The sequence below is a fragment of the Pseudorca crassidens genome, chromosome 19 (genome assembly GCF_039906515.1).
Source record: "Pseudorca crassidens isolate mPseCra1 chromosome 19, mPseCra1.hap1, whole genome shotgun sequence".
Taxonomy (NCBI): domain Eukaryota; kingdom Metazoa; phylum Chordata; class Mammalia; order Artiodactyla; family Delphinidae; genus Pseudorca; species Pseudorca crassidens.
In genome coordinates, this window is record NC_090314.1 from 61,471,914 (window position 1) to 61,486,985 (window position 15,072).

Below are 15,072 nucleotides of genomic sequence, written 5' to 3' on the forward strand. Positions count from 1 at the left end.
TTTGAGTAACCAGCACCATATAATAATTCCTCAATAAATTTTTGGTCAAATTGAACAGAATTTTCTAGAAGCCAAACCCATTAACAGAGTCAACCATTCAGAATGTAATTTCACACTTGAAATAAAAAAGATCTCTGAAAGTTAGTACCATCACCACAAAAACTCTATGCTCAAGCCAGGTCTTTTGTGTCTCACCTGTACCCTTCCGGCTATTATTAGTCATATAGTCTTTATAATGGATTATCTGATTTCCTCAAAACAGCAAAGAGAAGCAAGAACCTAAATGGGGTCTTCCCTGGCGGCGCAGTGGTTGAGAGTCCGCCTGCCGATGCAGGAGACACGGGTTCGTGCCCCGGTCCGGGAAGATCCCACGTGCAGCGGAGCGGCTGGGCCTGTGAGCCATGGCCGCTGAGCCTGCGCGTCCGGAGCCTGTGCTCCGCAACGCGAGAGGCCGCAACAGTGAGAGGCCCGCGTACGGGAAAAAAAAAAAAAAAAAAAAAAGAACCTAAATGGTGCTAAGGACAAAATAGTAGCTGATTGTTTAATGGACAGACTTCAAAGCACACCCCACCAGGAAGAGATGTACCTAGTAGCTTGAACCACATAAAGAAACGTTAAATAATACACACTATTTTTTGAATGAGGCAGAGAATTGTATAATATTTTAGCAAACCATTCCTCCAAAACAATGAATGCCCTCGAGGCAACAAATCTCAGTTATTCCAAGAGAACCACTTATGTGTAATTATCCATCATTATTATTCTTACTATTTAGTAACACGTGTGCTGAGTCTGGCTCACCTTTTCTCTCTTCACTTTCCCAACACTTGTACTCCTCTAGCCTCCAAAGCAGATGACTGACTTTTCCAGTTCTAGGACTGCCCGTCTTGCATCCTGGGGAAACCCTGTGTCCCAAACAGACCAGGACAGCTGGTCAACCTATTCCAGAGCCAGGTACTATGATAGTTTTATTCACCCATGCCTTGTAGGTATCACCTTATAATTATATAAAAATGTTTAAGTCATTATAACAAACCTCATATAGTGGCTCAAATCATCAGGTCACTAGGCTCCTTTGCTCACTCAAAATGCATAAAGCTAGGTTTCTCTTTTTATTTCGTTTCTTTTAATTGGGGAAAGCAAATCTGATTGATGTAGTCAGTGTTTCGAGCTTTAATATGGAAATTTCTAGAGAGAAACATGTTTTCTTCTTTGTGAGTATTAGCTAGAGGTTGTTGCTTAAAGAGGCTGGAGTTGGGAGGCCTTGCTTGGCTTTCACTGAAAAGGCCTAAGCAGAAAACCTCTGAAATTCTACCCTCACCCTTTCTTTTTGTACAATTTAATTTTCTTTTTTTTAAAGTAGAGGTGGGACTCATATAGCGCTCAACCTGTTGCCTGGAGTTACCATCCTGTATCTTGTTTAATGGGACCGATCACCAAGCGGATCATGTTACACCTTTGGCAGCCTACAGCTGGAGGAAAGCAGAAGTGTGGGATGTGGTGGGGTGCCTGCCGTTTGGTTAGTAACAGAGCTTTGTGGTTTCACCTCGGGACAGACCTCAGCGATTCCTAGTTAACTGAAATTAACCTGAAGTTTGAAATTTACCTAAATCCCACCACTGATGCTTATTTGTAATTAATCTACCTTTGTGAGTTGTCCTCTCTCCTCAGGAACCAAAGGAGCAATTGTAGAGCAGGTTATGAAGGAGGTGGGTGCTCATGTCTAGTCTCCTATGTGGAGAAAAAGAATGCATTTTCATCACCAAGGAGAATAAAAACTGAGAAGCAGAGAGGCCTGAAACGAAATGATGAAGCTTTTCCCAAGAATGCCTCCAAATGGAAAGCGTAGTATAATGATAAAAAGCTCAGCCCAGTGCTAAATGGCCCCCATTTATTTTTTTAATCGAAATATAGGTGATTTACAATATTGTGTTAATTTCTGCTGTACAGCAAGGTGATTCAGTTACACACATATATACATTCTTTCTCATATTCTTTTCCATTATGGTTTATCCCAGGAGCTTGAAAACAGTTCCCTGTGCTTATACAGTAGGACCGTGTTGTTTATCCCTTCTATATATAGTAATAGTTTGCATCTGCTCACCCCAAACTCCCAATCCATCCCTCCCCCACCTCCCCACTTGGCAACCACAAGTCTGTTCTCTATGTCTGTGAGTCTGTTTGTGTTTCATAGTTAAGTTCATTTGTGTCATATTTTAGATTCCACATATAAACGATATCATATGGTATTTGTCTTTCTCTGTCTGACTTACTTCACTCAGTGTGATAATCTCTAGATCCATCCATGTTGCTGCAAATTAAATGGCCTCAGTTTAAAGCTCAGCTCTAGTACTTACTAGCTGTGTGTGCTTACACAAGATACTCAACCTCTCTGGGCCTCAGTGACCTCATTTCCTTTTTTTTTTTTTTGGCCACATCGCATGGCTTGTGGGATCTTAGTTTCCCAACCAGGGATCAAACCCGGGCCCTCTGCAGTGGAAGCACAGAGTCCTAACCCCTGGACTGCCAGGGAAGTCCCCTCGTTTCTTAAATAGGGATAATAATCATGCAGAAGCCACAGGGTTGCTCTTAAGATTAAATTATTCAATACTCATAAAGAATGTAGAACCATCTTCAAAACACAGTAAGGGCTTTGTTAAAAGAAAAATATTTGTTAAAGGAAAAATATTAAGGAGCAACCCATATTTCAGGATGGGGATTTTCCTCAGTGTTTCCAATGGTGGAAAACAGTTAAGCTATTTGAAATTTGCCGGAGGAATTGACATTTTCTCTGAGACCACAGATCCTTGGTACCCTGAAACGCTCTATAGCTTAGTGGATTAAACTAAATTTAGAAGCACATAAAACCTGAATTTGAATACCCACTCGATGATTTATTAGCTTTCAAATCCAGCCTCAGTTTCTTCCTGTATAACAGAGGTCAATAAATTACAGACCATGTGCCAAATCTGGCCCTCCAGCCGTTTGTATACGTAAAGTTTTATTGACAGACAGCCGCACCATTTGCTGTTGTATTCTCCGTGGTTGATTTTGTAGTACCAGGGCAGAGCTGCATAGTTCTGACAAAGACTGTTCCACAAAGCCAGAAATATTTACTATCTGGCCTTTTAGGGAACATATTTGCCAACTCTGATCTATTACACGAGAATATAATAACCTGATTTGGTTTCGGGGGAATGAAATAATAGAAAGCCAGAACTCTACCCAGTTAGGCTCAATAACGAGTAACTTCCGTTGTTAACACAGAGACTCAAAATCTAAACCTTACACGTTTTGCTAGTTTTGTTTGCTTGTTTCTCGGTCTTTTCTCTCTAGGCCATTCTGTCCAGAAACAAAATACAAGCTTGACTTCCTCTTACTTGGATTAAAGTAATCTGCCCCCCACACCTGTTTCGGTGATCGGTTCCATTTATCCAAACTATCAGGGTTTATGCCCTCTTGTTTGGGAACCTTTGCTTTCTATCTCAGGGACGCTACAGTAACCATACAGGGAGCCCAAAGATTCTTGCACTTATTTGTTTTCAATTTTTAATTTTTTATTTAGAAATAATAAAATAAGACATAATATATAAAAATATGTACAATCCATGGTTTGTGCAGTACATTAGGAAGACTTTAGATACAAAAAGACAGCAAACGGGAAAATAATAACTCTCACGATTGTCAAAGGCCGGGATGGTTCAATTCACCGCAGCCCCAGAGCTGAAACCCAACATAACTAGAAAAGGGATTCTAGTTGGGAGTGAGTGACTCTGCAACACTTTTTTTTTTCTTTTCTTTTTTAACCTTAACATTATTGGACACAGAGTGAAAAAACACTCACTCTGTTTCTCAGAACAAGCTTTTTACCTTTACTGAGTGGCATATCATCAAATATGAACCAACATTTGTTTTTTGTAAGAGTGACGTGATTTAGGGGACAGAACTCATTGAATAAACATCAAGGTTTGAGGTGGGAGTTGACAGGGAAGAAAGGAAGTAAAGGGAAGAAATAATGCACTGATAGAATTGAAAAAAAAAAAGATAAAACAAACTTTCACCAGGAATTTGGAAATGGTTTCAGAGTTATGGGTGACATCCTTAAAATGTCTGATTCAAGTATACTCTTAGAGGGATAGAAAACTATTCCTTTCTCAATAATCAAAATAGAATTCACTTTGTCTACCTTTTCTTTAAAAATAGGATAACCAGGAATCTAGTCCCCCTCCCAAAAATATAATGCCCATCCAGATATGGGCAAAAATTCTTTAAAAGGGAATAATTCCTAAGTAAATTCAGTGGGGGTTTGCTTGTCACGGAGAAGCCAACACAGATCCCGGAACAGACCCCAGATATTCACAGTGAGTCTCTTCAACCTGCATTCTAATGACATGTGTGCACTAATTAAGGAAACCCAGTCAATGACAAATGTTTTGAAGGTAAAATGCAGCAAAAACAAAAACAAAAACCGTTGTGCATTACCTGTGTCTTGGCTCTTGACAAAAAGAAAAAAAAAATTGTCACTGTGAAAATACTAATAACTAGAAAAAGCTTTCAAATCAACAGTCCATGCTGAAATAAATAACAGAAGAACATAGCAATACGAACCTTATAAGGCTGGTAAATATTTGCTAAAACCATGCTAACCGGTAGCATATAGGTACCAGCTCTCAGAAATGGCTGCACTGAAATTATACTTTCTATGGCAACTTTTTTCCCTTTACAGACTTCTATTTACATTTGGCTTTAAATATGAAAATATCTGATAAACTTTATAAAATGTACACTTTAAAAACATAGCTTCTGCAAAATTTTCTTGAAAAAAAAAAAACAAACCTGTGCACCAGAAATTTTAGATTTTTTTTTTCTCTTTTTCAGAAAGAAGTTGCAAGAGTTCCCTCCCTCATTCTTGCCCCCTACCCACCCCCTTTCAAATATCTCAAGTCTTTTTAAGTGGCAGAGCTGTGTGATGGGAAGGTGCCTTTTCTGTGGTCACCCCCATTCTCCACTGAATCATTTAATTTACAGACCACTGAATACTCTTTGGTTTGATTATTTTCCTTTGCAAAAATATCGAAATAGCAGCAGCTGAAACCGTCAGCATCCTGTCAATGGCCAAACATTTGCCGTTTACAGAAGAATGTAAATTCTGTATCCACGCAATCCCTCCACCTCTCTAAACAACTTCCCTAATCTGCCTTTAAGTTTGGACTTAAAATAACATCCACTTGCTTGATATCTCTAACTTGGTTTCAGTGAAAAGAACTCCACAGTGTTCAAACCCATCGACTCTGAAGGCTGAGAACAGCAGAGACTGTCCAATTATTGCAGGCACTGCATTCAGATATGGCTGTTCGAGAACCATAGACCATCACAGACAACAGTTTACAAAATACAGGATTCTAGAACAAGCTGTTTTTTAATGGCATACAGGGATAGAATACCGTAAGAGAGTTGATTTTGAGACGCCAATTAAAAAGAAAAGTCAGCAACCCCAGAATTCACAAATAAGGAACTTTAAACCAAAAGAGAGTTCCATTATGTTGAGCTAGAGCGGAAAACAAGACAAAACAAAATGTTTCTAGCAAGTCAGGCAGCCAGGCGGGAGAGGCTTCTGGAAAACAATGTGCCCTAAGGAGCCTGCTCTAGGGCTCCGGGGGCAAAGGGGTCAGCTCGGATTCAATCACGAGCGTGCATCCGTCGGGGGAAAGGACCCTTTTAGATCATTATCTCCTTTACTTGTGAGTCTCTTAGAATTTTTATGGCTCTTGTTGACCCTACATTACTGAGACATTTTCAATTCCTACTCTGTACCATTAGAAAAAAAAAAAAAAAAAGCCATGTTCCCCTCCCTCCTGAATACTTGAGCTGATGAGCTACGTCAAAACGGCCCTTCGGCATCTTCCCACCTTCCCACTTTGGCATTCCCAGCCCCCTCGGATGCTGTAGGACTCAGTCCAGACAGCCTGATCGTAAGAGCCAGCCTAGAGGCCAGGCGTGGCATCTTTTGGAAGATGCAGTTAAGCTGGAGATGTACCAGCTGTCAGGGCAAGGAATTCAGCCACAGGGGTATAAACCTATTGATCTTTCAAGCTGGATGGCTCAGCGTCAAGGATGCCAACTCATTTCAACCTAGGTCTTGTCTTCTGGAATCAATTTTGGAATGTGCAAAACATGGAAAAACCCAGAAAAAAAATCTAAGGGCACTGATATCACCGTCTCTCAACGTCGTATGCGTTCACCTGGCTAGCACCACCTCGAAGGAAAGAAAAGATGTTTATATCGTGTGCGTGTGAATTTTTCTTCCCCTGTCTTCTTCCTTCTATAACGTGAAAGTTACATGAAGGAACAGAGATGTAAAGCACGGCGCTTACGCGACTGTGTGTGTGATGTTCTGTTTTCTGAATAAGGTGCAAAAGGAGAGGGCAGTTCACGGTCTTGCTGAGGTTCAAAGTTATTGTCTCTTGACTTCAAGGCAGCCGTGGGGCTTTCTTTCCTTTTTAGTATAAGCTCCACTGTGCAAAAATGTGCATTATCTTTGGTATTTATTTCAGGTAGTCTAACTTAAAATTTGAGATCACCCATTAACATCATGGAGAAAAAAAAAAAACCAATAACGACAACCCAGAGGCTACCATTTGGCTAGCGTTACATAATGCCCTTATGTAACCGGAAAGAGATTGACAGAGAGAGACAGAGAGAGAGAGAGAGAGAAATCAATTCTAGCAAACAAATTACTGGCCTCAAAAAATCAGGCTCTCGTTTTGGCCACTAACAGCCAAATACCTGCCACTTTGAAGCGCATACCATGAGCTCTCGAGAAAGTTCAACACTGACTTTTTAAATTACACACAAGAAAAACTACACTGCAACAGTACAACGTGTGTTCGTGTAGTTAGCAGCTTTTCAAAAGTTAAGGCAGAGTCTTGCCTTGAAAACATTTAAAAATGTGATGCCATTTAAAAACATTCTTGTTCCCTAAAGAGAAGCATTCTGGAGACGTCAAATACCCAACCAACCAAGGCTTGCCTGCAAGTTCAAGTTTGGTATGAAAACACAAGACAAGACATAAACGTCCCATGACTTATTCTACAACGTGTTATGTGCCATCGGGTCACGGGGGGGCAGGCATGTTTAGTGCTTTAGGTTCATCTCTGAGCCTACAGTCTTTCTTTGAAAGCATCGTGCTAGCCTCAGTCCCTCGTGGTCACTTGTCTCAAACCACCTCTTCACCAGTACCGTCGTCTGCGTAACTGCTTTGGGCCTTTGACCAACAGACTGCGTTTCAAAGTAACTATTCCCGAGGAGGAATTAGTCATATCTCCGACTCTCGCCGTAAGGGCCTGGGCTCTAGGGGTACACTTGCCTGGTTGTGAAGGTCTATGTCAGGGGGTGTGTCCGTACTCGTGCTCTCTGGGACCCCGTTTTCACTGTCTTCTTCCTCTTTGCTTGTGAGGGCAACCTCATTTTCATAGCAAAAGGAATTAGCGCTGGAGAGGATGTATTTCTTCTCCGCTAAGTCCCTGGCGCTACAAAGGGGAGTGTTGGGTACTTCGTAAGTCTTGTGGAACCTCGAATAGTCTACTTTGTAGTAATGCTTCTCCTCGAAGAGGACGGGCTCGTAGCGGTGGCCCCAGAGGATTTCGTTGGCCAGGTACGAGCTCCGGCACTGCGTGGTCATGGCCGTGGCTTCCACCATGCCTTCGAGTATCACCACGATCTCAAAGTCCGCGTTGTCGATGTCCTGTTTGCTCAGATCGTATAAAGGGCTGTCCTCGTCTATCTCGTGGACGATGGTGATGGGGGACACCAGAAATATGCGGTCAATGCCGCTGTCAAAGCCGACGTTGATGTCTATTTGATCCAGGGGGATGTACTCCCCTTCGGAAGTAATCCTGGATTTGAGGAGCTGTGCTCGCACGTGAGCTTCCACCAGGTGGCTTTTCCGAAGGTTGCCCACCCGCCACATCAGACAGAGCTTGCCATCCCTCATGGCGATCACGGCGTTGTGGCTGAAGACCAGGGTCTCGTTTCTCTTCTTGGGCTTGGCCATCTTGGCCATGACCGCGCCAATGATAAAGGCATCGATGATGCAGCCCACGATGGACTGGAAGACCACCATGAAAACAGCCACGGGGCACTCGTCTGTGACGCAGCGGAAGCCGTAGCCTATGGTGGTCTGCGTCTCGATGGAGAAGAGGAAAGCGGCCGTGAAGCTGTTGACCTCGGACACGCACGCTTTGCTCTCCTTGGATGCGTCCAGGTCCCCGTGGAGCAGCGCTATCAACCAAAACACGCAGCCGAAAAACAGCCAGGAGAGAACGAAAGCCAGGCAGAAGATAACCAACATCCACCGCCAGCGGATGTCCACACACGTGGTGAAGATGTCCGCCAGGTACCGCTGGCCCTTCTCGCCCACGTTGATGAACTGCACGTTGCAGTGGCCGTCCTTCTTCACAAAGCGGCTCCGGCACTGCTGTCGAGTGTGGACTTTACTCTTCCCGTTCCCAAAGCCATTGGCCACCGCCAGGGTGGCCAGCTTCATGCCGTCCTCCTCCGAAGAGACGATGCTGTAGCGGTTGGTGCGTACGCTGCCCATCACTTCTGCTGTGGACGCCAGCGCTTCTGCTTTGGAAAACAGTCTGAGTTTTTGCAAAACCCTTTGGAGAAACAGGTTTGAATGTTCAGTGAAGACCCACACACACAGAAAAGAAGGAGAGATGGGGGTCTCCAAGAGCCTTAAGGTTCTTTCTACCAAGGTCTCTCTCCTGGCGTGCAGAGTCACCTTAGTAACTCAGCTGACATCCAGAGAACAGGTCCTACCAAAAAAAAAGAGAGAGAGAGAGAGAGAGAGATCGTTCGTTACAAAAGAAGTCATGGAAAAATGAAGTCTACTCCCTAAGGCAACATTTCCTAGCCAGACACAGGGTCAGATATAGATAAATGTCCTCTACGTTGAATTACTGGGTTTTTCGTTTCCTTGTAGCCCCAGAGAAATAGACAGATAAGAAAATATTTTCTTATATTATTTAGAAGCATGAAGTCATTAAACACAGAAGAGTTAGTTGTTCGTGACAGTCTTTCAGCTGAAATCTCAGGTCTCCCTTCCCCTATTTTTTGCCAGCGATCTGGAATATTCTACTTTACAGAGCTACCTCTCTCCTCTTATTCTCTTCCTTTGCCTTCGCTACTTGCTGGGGTCCCAGGTGATTAGGCAGAAGAAAGACTTTCTAACTCCAAGGTTTGCCATGAAGCTTTAAGAACGCGGACATGTCGGGAGAGCATTTCGCATGAACGCAGAACGTTAATATTAATTGAACAGCAGGTGCATGTTGAGAGAATATGAGAGCCCTTGATGACAAGTTGAAATCCAAAAGCACCGACTATTTTGTTTAAAAGATAAAACTGAGCAGACAGCCCTTCTAATCATCTGAAAGGGATCCCAGTTTCTGGAGACTGTTTGGGCTTATTCCGTCACTTCACACACTGAAAGCAGCCACTAGGCAGAAACGCCTGATAACATCTCTGTTAGCGCAAGTGATTCTGACTTGAAGACACAGGTTTACTCTGGGGGATACAGAGATCCTGTTGCCTAGCAATGAGAGTCCTGAAAGTCTCTGGAGGTGGGATTGTCATGTGTGATGACAGGCTAGGAAGTGAGCACCTTTGTGCCCAAGGACCAGGTCTTTAGCGGATTGACATAAGGCTGGAACTCATTTCGTGGAAGTCCAAGTCTACGTTTTCCCAAACAGAGACGACTTTGCAGTAGTAAATCGTAAGGGTCCCTCAGCTGACTTTTCACTTCCAGTGCCGCTGCTTGCTCTCTGTTCCTATGGAAAACGCACTCACCTTTACTTAATGAGAACAAATAGTAGTTTTCAGTTTTCTCCTCCTGCTCCATCTCTCCCCGCCCCGGCCCAGGTGAAAACCACCCATTGACTTTGACTTCCAATTTTGCTCCAAAGAAACTCGTTTTTCCTGGACTCACAAAAGCCTAGGAGAGAGTCTAGGGTGTTTTGTTGACCAAATACAAATTTAAAAAATGAATATAGCACAGATCCGAGAAATAAAAGTGATGCTCGACTTTTCAAACCACCAAATCGCTCTCCTGTATTAAAGGGGTCAATGAGCAACAGATGCACAGGATCAGAAATCTGTCGAAGCCCTGATGACGAAGACTCCACTTTTTCTTTCTCCCCCCAAGCCACATTCAGATTAAGCACTTAACAGAACCACGTCCAGCCAAGCCCACTGCAAACAAAGAGAGCAAATCATTGATCTGTCTCGGGCACCCCCTTAAAGAGAGGCAAGGTGCACTGTCTTTGAAAATGCCTTGTTACAGTCTTTTCACTTCTCCCTTTTTATCCAAGTTATTATGCAAGAATGCGCCCCAAGACATTTTTCCTGAGATTAGTCATCTGTGAAAATTGCAATGTGTGTTACATTTTCGCAGCTTTTGACACCTAAGTGATGCCTGATTTGAAAGTGCCTTCGAATTACTTTATAAAAAGAAGTTGCTGTGCCTTCCCAGCCTTCCACCTGCTTCAATGTTTTGTCTGCTTCCCCATGAAGTTTGTACTTGGACCAAAGAAACAAGACTCCTATTCCTCAGGGTTCTAGATCCTGGACACGGAAAGAGTTTTTTTAAACGGTGATTTCAGCTCACTCGGCTCGTAGGATGTTGCCAAGCGTTTCTACACAAAAACAGAGATCACAACATGACACTGAATGCAGGTGCATTTTCCAAGAAGGGGGGCGACGGAGGCCTCATTTAAATAGTACTTGCATCCCTGAGCTCTGTGTGACTTCAGAATCTTAGAAGCTGACACCAAGAAATTCCCTTTTCATGATTCAAAACAATCCTTCCATCTGAGTTACCATTAGGGCCCACGAGGAGACAGTCTCAAATTTCTCCTGACTTATTTCTGCACTCTTTCCAGATTAAAGCATAACAACCATATGAAATCTAAAGACGGAATTACGACTTTCCAAAAATCTTGACCCCAGGACATTAGCTTGCATTCCACAAAACACACACTACCAGCTTCCTACGAATAGCTTTCCACATTCAGAATCTTGAAAAGAGCCTGTATCGAGCAACTATTATTGTCTTATTTCCATTGCTAATGACAGAATTTGTTCCATATGTGGAGCATCATTTAGAAATTCTACCATTTCTGCCTGGAAAGGGGGGAAAAAAGGATCTTTTTTGGCAAAATGGAAACTTCTGTCACTTCCAGCAGGTATGCTCCACAACAGATTTACGTGTGTCTATGGGCGCACACACACGATGTGCATTCGGACTCTGGTGGAGCTGACGATTACCCTCGCACACCTGCCAACGTGCGAGAGGGTAATTGTCTTAATATTCCGCTCTGAGGAATGTCTTTCCTATCAACCTGCCCGCATGCCTGAGTGGCCGCAAGTGAGCAGAAAACTTCCTTGCCTGCCCTTCTCACACTGAAAATCACCGATTCACGAGCAGCTGGGAAAGTACTTTAATTAGGAATAGGGCTTTCGCGTACCTTCATTTTAGGGCTCTAGTCTTGATACGTTCTTAATTAAGAATAGATGAAAACATCAGGTGATTGGAGTCCTCGATGGGCACAACTCAGGAGAACTGATACTGGGTTGATGAACAATGTGTAAATTCCCCCGTTTTCAGCTAAAGTATTTAAGGGCCTGATAGAAATGTAATAGACACAGATCATCATTTTTACCCAGGCTATCACCAATGAGGTAGAACGTATTCCTGGGAAACTGAGAGGTTACATGTGGTGTTCTTCATGTTAAGACTATTTATAGGCCGAGCCAAAATGAAGCATAAGCAACGGAAAAAAATAGTTCAGGGCTTCACTCTCAAGGTAGATGTTAAAGGAGAGAGAGCTGTGGACCCACATACACGGTCGAGGAGACAACACGGTGTAAAGGAATGCATCCAAAGCATTTTTACCATAAAGGAAATATTCCCAACACGGAGTATAAAAGAACAGAAACATGTAACCATGAAGAATAAATGAGAATAAGTGGGTCCCCTCATAGGGTCGTGGCGTGGAGCAAATAAGAAAGTTTCTAAGGAAGGAGAGGAAATAAGGATGGTAAAAGAAAGTGGCCTGGGATGAAAGAGAGGTCGGCTGAGTGTCTAGAGCAGCTATTCCCCTGCGGACGCCATATAGACCGGCCTGAGTGTGCTCTGGGCACACCGTTGCTATTAGAGCTCTAGGCTAGCAAAGCAACCTCTCAGAGGCTCAGTAAACAGAAGGGAGGGGGAGGGGCGGTAAGGGAGGCGGGATACCCACTCGTCTATGTGAGCCCGATAACTTTGACACCCAACGATGCAGGTAGCCTCACTCAACGTGTGCACAGGCTGAAAAATATACCTCTTTGGCCAACAAAAAATAGACACTAAAAAGAAAAAAGCTTGAAACAGTCCGGTTGCTCAGGTAAAAACATGGTCAGTCTCCCATGCTACTCAAAAGTCATACAAGGACTCTACAGCTAACCAGGGGATTCTACAACCAGAAAGTCTGAAGGAAGTAGAAATAGCGAGTGTGTGTGTGTGTGTGTGTGTGTGTGTGTGTGTGGTGTTTTAACGCCACATTCACAAGAGCTCGGAGCAAATATCCCTATGGAGAGCAATAATACAAAAGAAAGTGCTCGCAAATGGGGAGGGGGAGGGGCTGAAAGTAAAGTGACATGACCTTGACCCCATCTCTCACCCCTCCCACCATCCTTAAAGTAACATCTCTTACTCCTGAGCCTGGGGATTTTTCCGGATAATGCCAAATATAAATAAAACACTTGGCGCAGGGTTGGAAGCGAGCAGGAAAAAGCTAGCAAGTGTACAGGTAACATACAGCAGACACACAACAGCGGTTAGTGAGAGGAAATCTGACAGCCTACCGATTATTAACGTGAAAAGAAAACAAGTGGTACAAAGCAATATGCACTCCTCGCATACCCAAAACACGTTTTCAAATAATGCCTTGTTTCCTAAAAGGTAAATTCTGAGTTTATGAAAATCCCCAGAATTCACAGGTACTCCAGTTACCATCCTACTGACAGGATTACCCAGACACAGACGATAAACTACCCGTTTCCTATCTCGATTTTTTTCCAACTGTCATGATGACTCTATGTTATGATGCAATCTTTTGCAGAATCAAGTCGTTTGACCACTGTGCTTCCCTGAAACCACACTGTCTTCCAATTTCGGTGTTAATATTATTATTACAAAGAATAACAAGTTGCTCAGGGGAGAGTGACATAGGATGTGAAAGTTTTGCTGTCTTCCGGCTGAAATCCAACGCGAGCTCCCGCTCTCTTTCCCAGCAAAGCAACTTTGAGACGCTCGCTGGGTTTGGTACTCGAAGCTACACTTGAAGCAATGACAAAGGGGCGGGGGTGGGGGGGGGGGGAAGACACCAAGAATCCAGATCTAGCGCTGCGTCCCCAGGTTTGCCAAAGTCTGAGACCAGTACTCTAGACGCACTCGCTCCCCCCTTTTTTTCCCCTTAGAGCGAGAGCGAACAGAGGCTCCCTCGCCCTTGTCTCCAAACTCAGTATCTCGCTACAGCTGGTGCATTGGAAGTTATGAGCACAAACAGATGCTGCAGAGAAATCTGTTTCTATTGCTCAACTGTTCCAAGCATGTCTCAGTATTTTTAGCTCTGGGGGTGTTCTGGTGCGCGCACAAACTCTATAGGCATGGTCTGGGACTCCGGAGCGTGGGTGAGCGCTAAGGCAGAGTGACAGCTGGGCACCTCTGGGGCGGCGGGGCCGGGGAGGGTCGGGGACGGCAGCCCGAGTCCACTCCCCGGGCCGCACAGGCAACGAGAGGAAAGGAGGGAAGAAAACACACAGCAGCCCTTACCTGTTGCCGGCGCAGGAGCATGGGGACATGGCGTGGAAGTGGGGGGTTACAGAGGCATGTAAGATCCAGGAGTTTGTACAAGCGAGCGAGCCAGGGCGAACCAGCATTCCCAAGACCCAGCTTGCCGGCGCCGGGCGGGCTGCGCGCTGGCCGGGGCTCCAGGGCGCTCTGAGCTTTCCTGGGCTCTTTTGAGGCGTCGCGAGCCACCGGCCCGCCTGGCCCCGCCCCCGGCCGCGCCGGCCAATCGCAGCGCGCCTGGCCCCGGGGACCGCGCGGGGAGGGAGGATGCTGCGCCCGCGGCCGCGGGGCTGCCGCCGGGGAGAACCTGCCGCCGCTTCCTTCCCGTCCGGCCCCCGCCCCCCTCCACCGCGCCCCAGCCGCCGGTCCGGCCGCGCAAGGGAGGGGGAAGCTGCGGCCCGGCCCGGCCGGCAGCAGGTGGGAAGCTCCGCGGCCGGGCTCTTGCGGCTGCCTCGTGGCAGCCTGGCCCTTGGGCAAAGCTTTCAACCCCTTCGCCAGCCCTACACTTGCCCTCTTCTGTCGTCTGTGGCTGCGGGGCGGGGCGTGCGCCCCCAGAGGCTCGCGAGGTGCCAGGGTCCGGGAGAAGCGGTGGCAGCCGGGGAGGCTTGCATTTCAGCCTTTCAGCCGGGGCGCGTCTTCTTCTCCCTTCACCCCCCTCCCACCCTCTGAATCCGCCCGCCCCCCACCCCCCACCCCCCCGGGACCAGCGGTGCGCTGAAGAGCCGCGAATTAAACGGGGAAAGGGACCGCGACCGGCTCGCAGAACCCAGCGGGATTCAGACGCGCGCGAGGGTTGCAGCTGCCTGGGAGAAGAAGCTATCCCTCCTCCCGGCTCTGGGTCAATTACTTACAAAGCGCCTAGACTGCTCGGAAGGGTGAACCGCTCGCTCGCTCTCGCAGGGCCCGCCCTCAATCTCTGTCTGCACCAGCGCCCGGCACGCTCTGCTGATCTAAAATCAGAGCAATTAAAGAGTAATGAACTCTCTGGAACGGCGACTCCTACAGACACTCAGCGCTGCCGCGCATCAGCGCCTCCCAGCCCTCCTTCCCAGCAGCCAGGCAAGAGCATGTAGACCCTTTCCAGAGACCCTTTCAGAAGCTCCGTCAGCTTCAGCGCGAACCGGGTGTGGACCCTGGAACGTTACAGATTAAACCGTGTGTGTGTGTGTGTGTGTGTGTGT

General features: G+C 45.8%; 1 protein-coding gene across 2 annotated transcripts; it reads right to left on the reverse strand.

Annotated features, from left to right (window-relative positions):
• Positions 1-1,870: 1,870 nt before the first annotated feature.
• Positions 1,871-14,833, reverse strand: KCNJ2 (potassium inwardly rectifying channel subfamily J member 2). Of its 2 annotated transcripts, none has more exons than XM_067716922.1 (2): positions 14,743-14,833; positions 1,871-8,819 (listed from the first exon to the last, which is right to left on the reverse strand). In XM_067716922.1, the coding sequence occupies exon 2, from the start codon at positions 8,597-8,599 to the stop codon at positions 7,316-7,318; it is 1,284 nt and encodes a 427-aa protein (XP_067573023.1). In that variant the 5' UTR covers positions 8,600-8,819; positions 14,743-14,833; the 3' UTR covers positions 1,871-7,315. The 2 variants fall into 2 exon arrangements, with proteins under 2 accessions (XP_067573023.1, XP_067573022.1); XM_067716921.1 differs by lacking the exon at positions 14,743-14,833 and adding an exon at positions 13,874-14,046.
• Between the last annotated feature and the right edge of the window lie 239 nt (positions 14,834-15,072).

Bases quoted from the DNA above. Each gene is read 5' to 3' on its own strand.
- KCNJ2 (XM_067716922.1), bottom strand. From the start codon at position 8,599: ATGGGCAGCGTACGCACCAACCGCTACAGCATCGTCTCTTCGGAGGAG.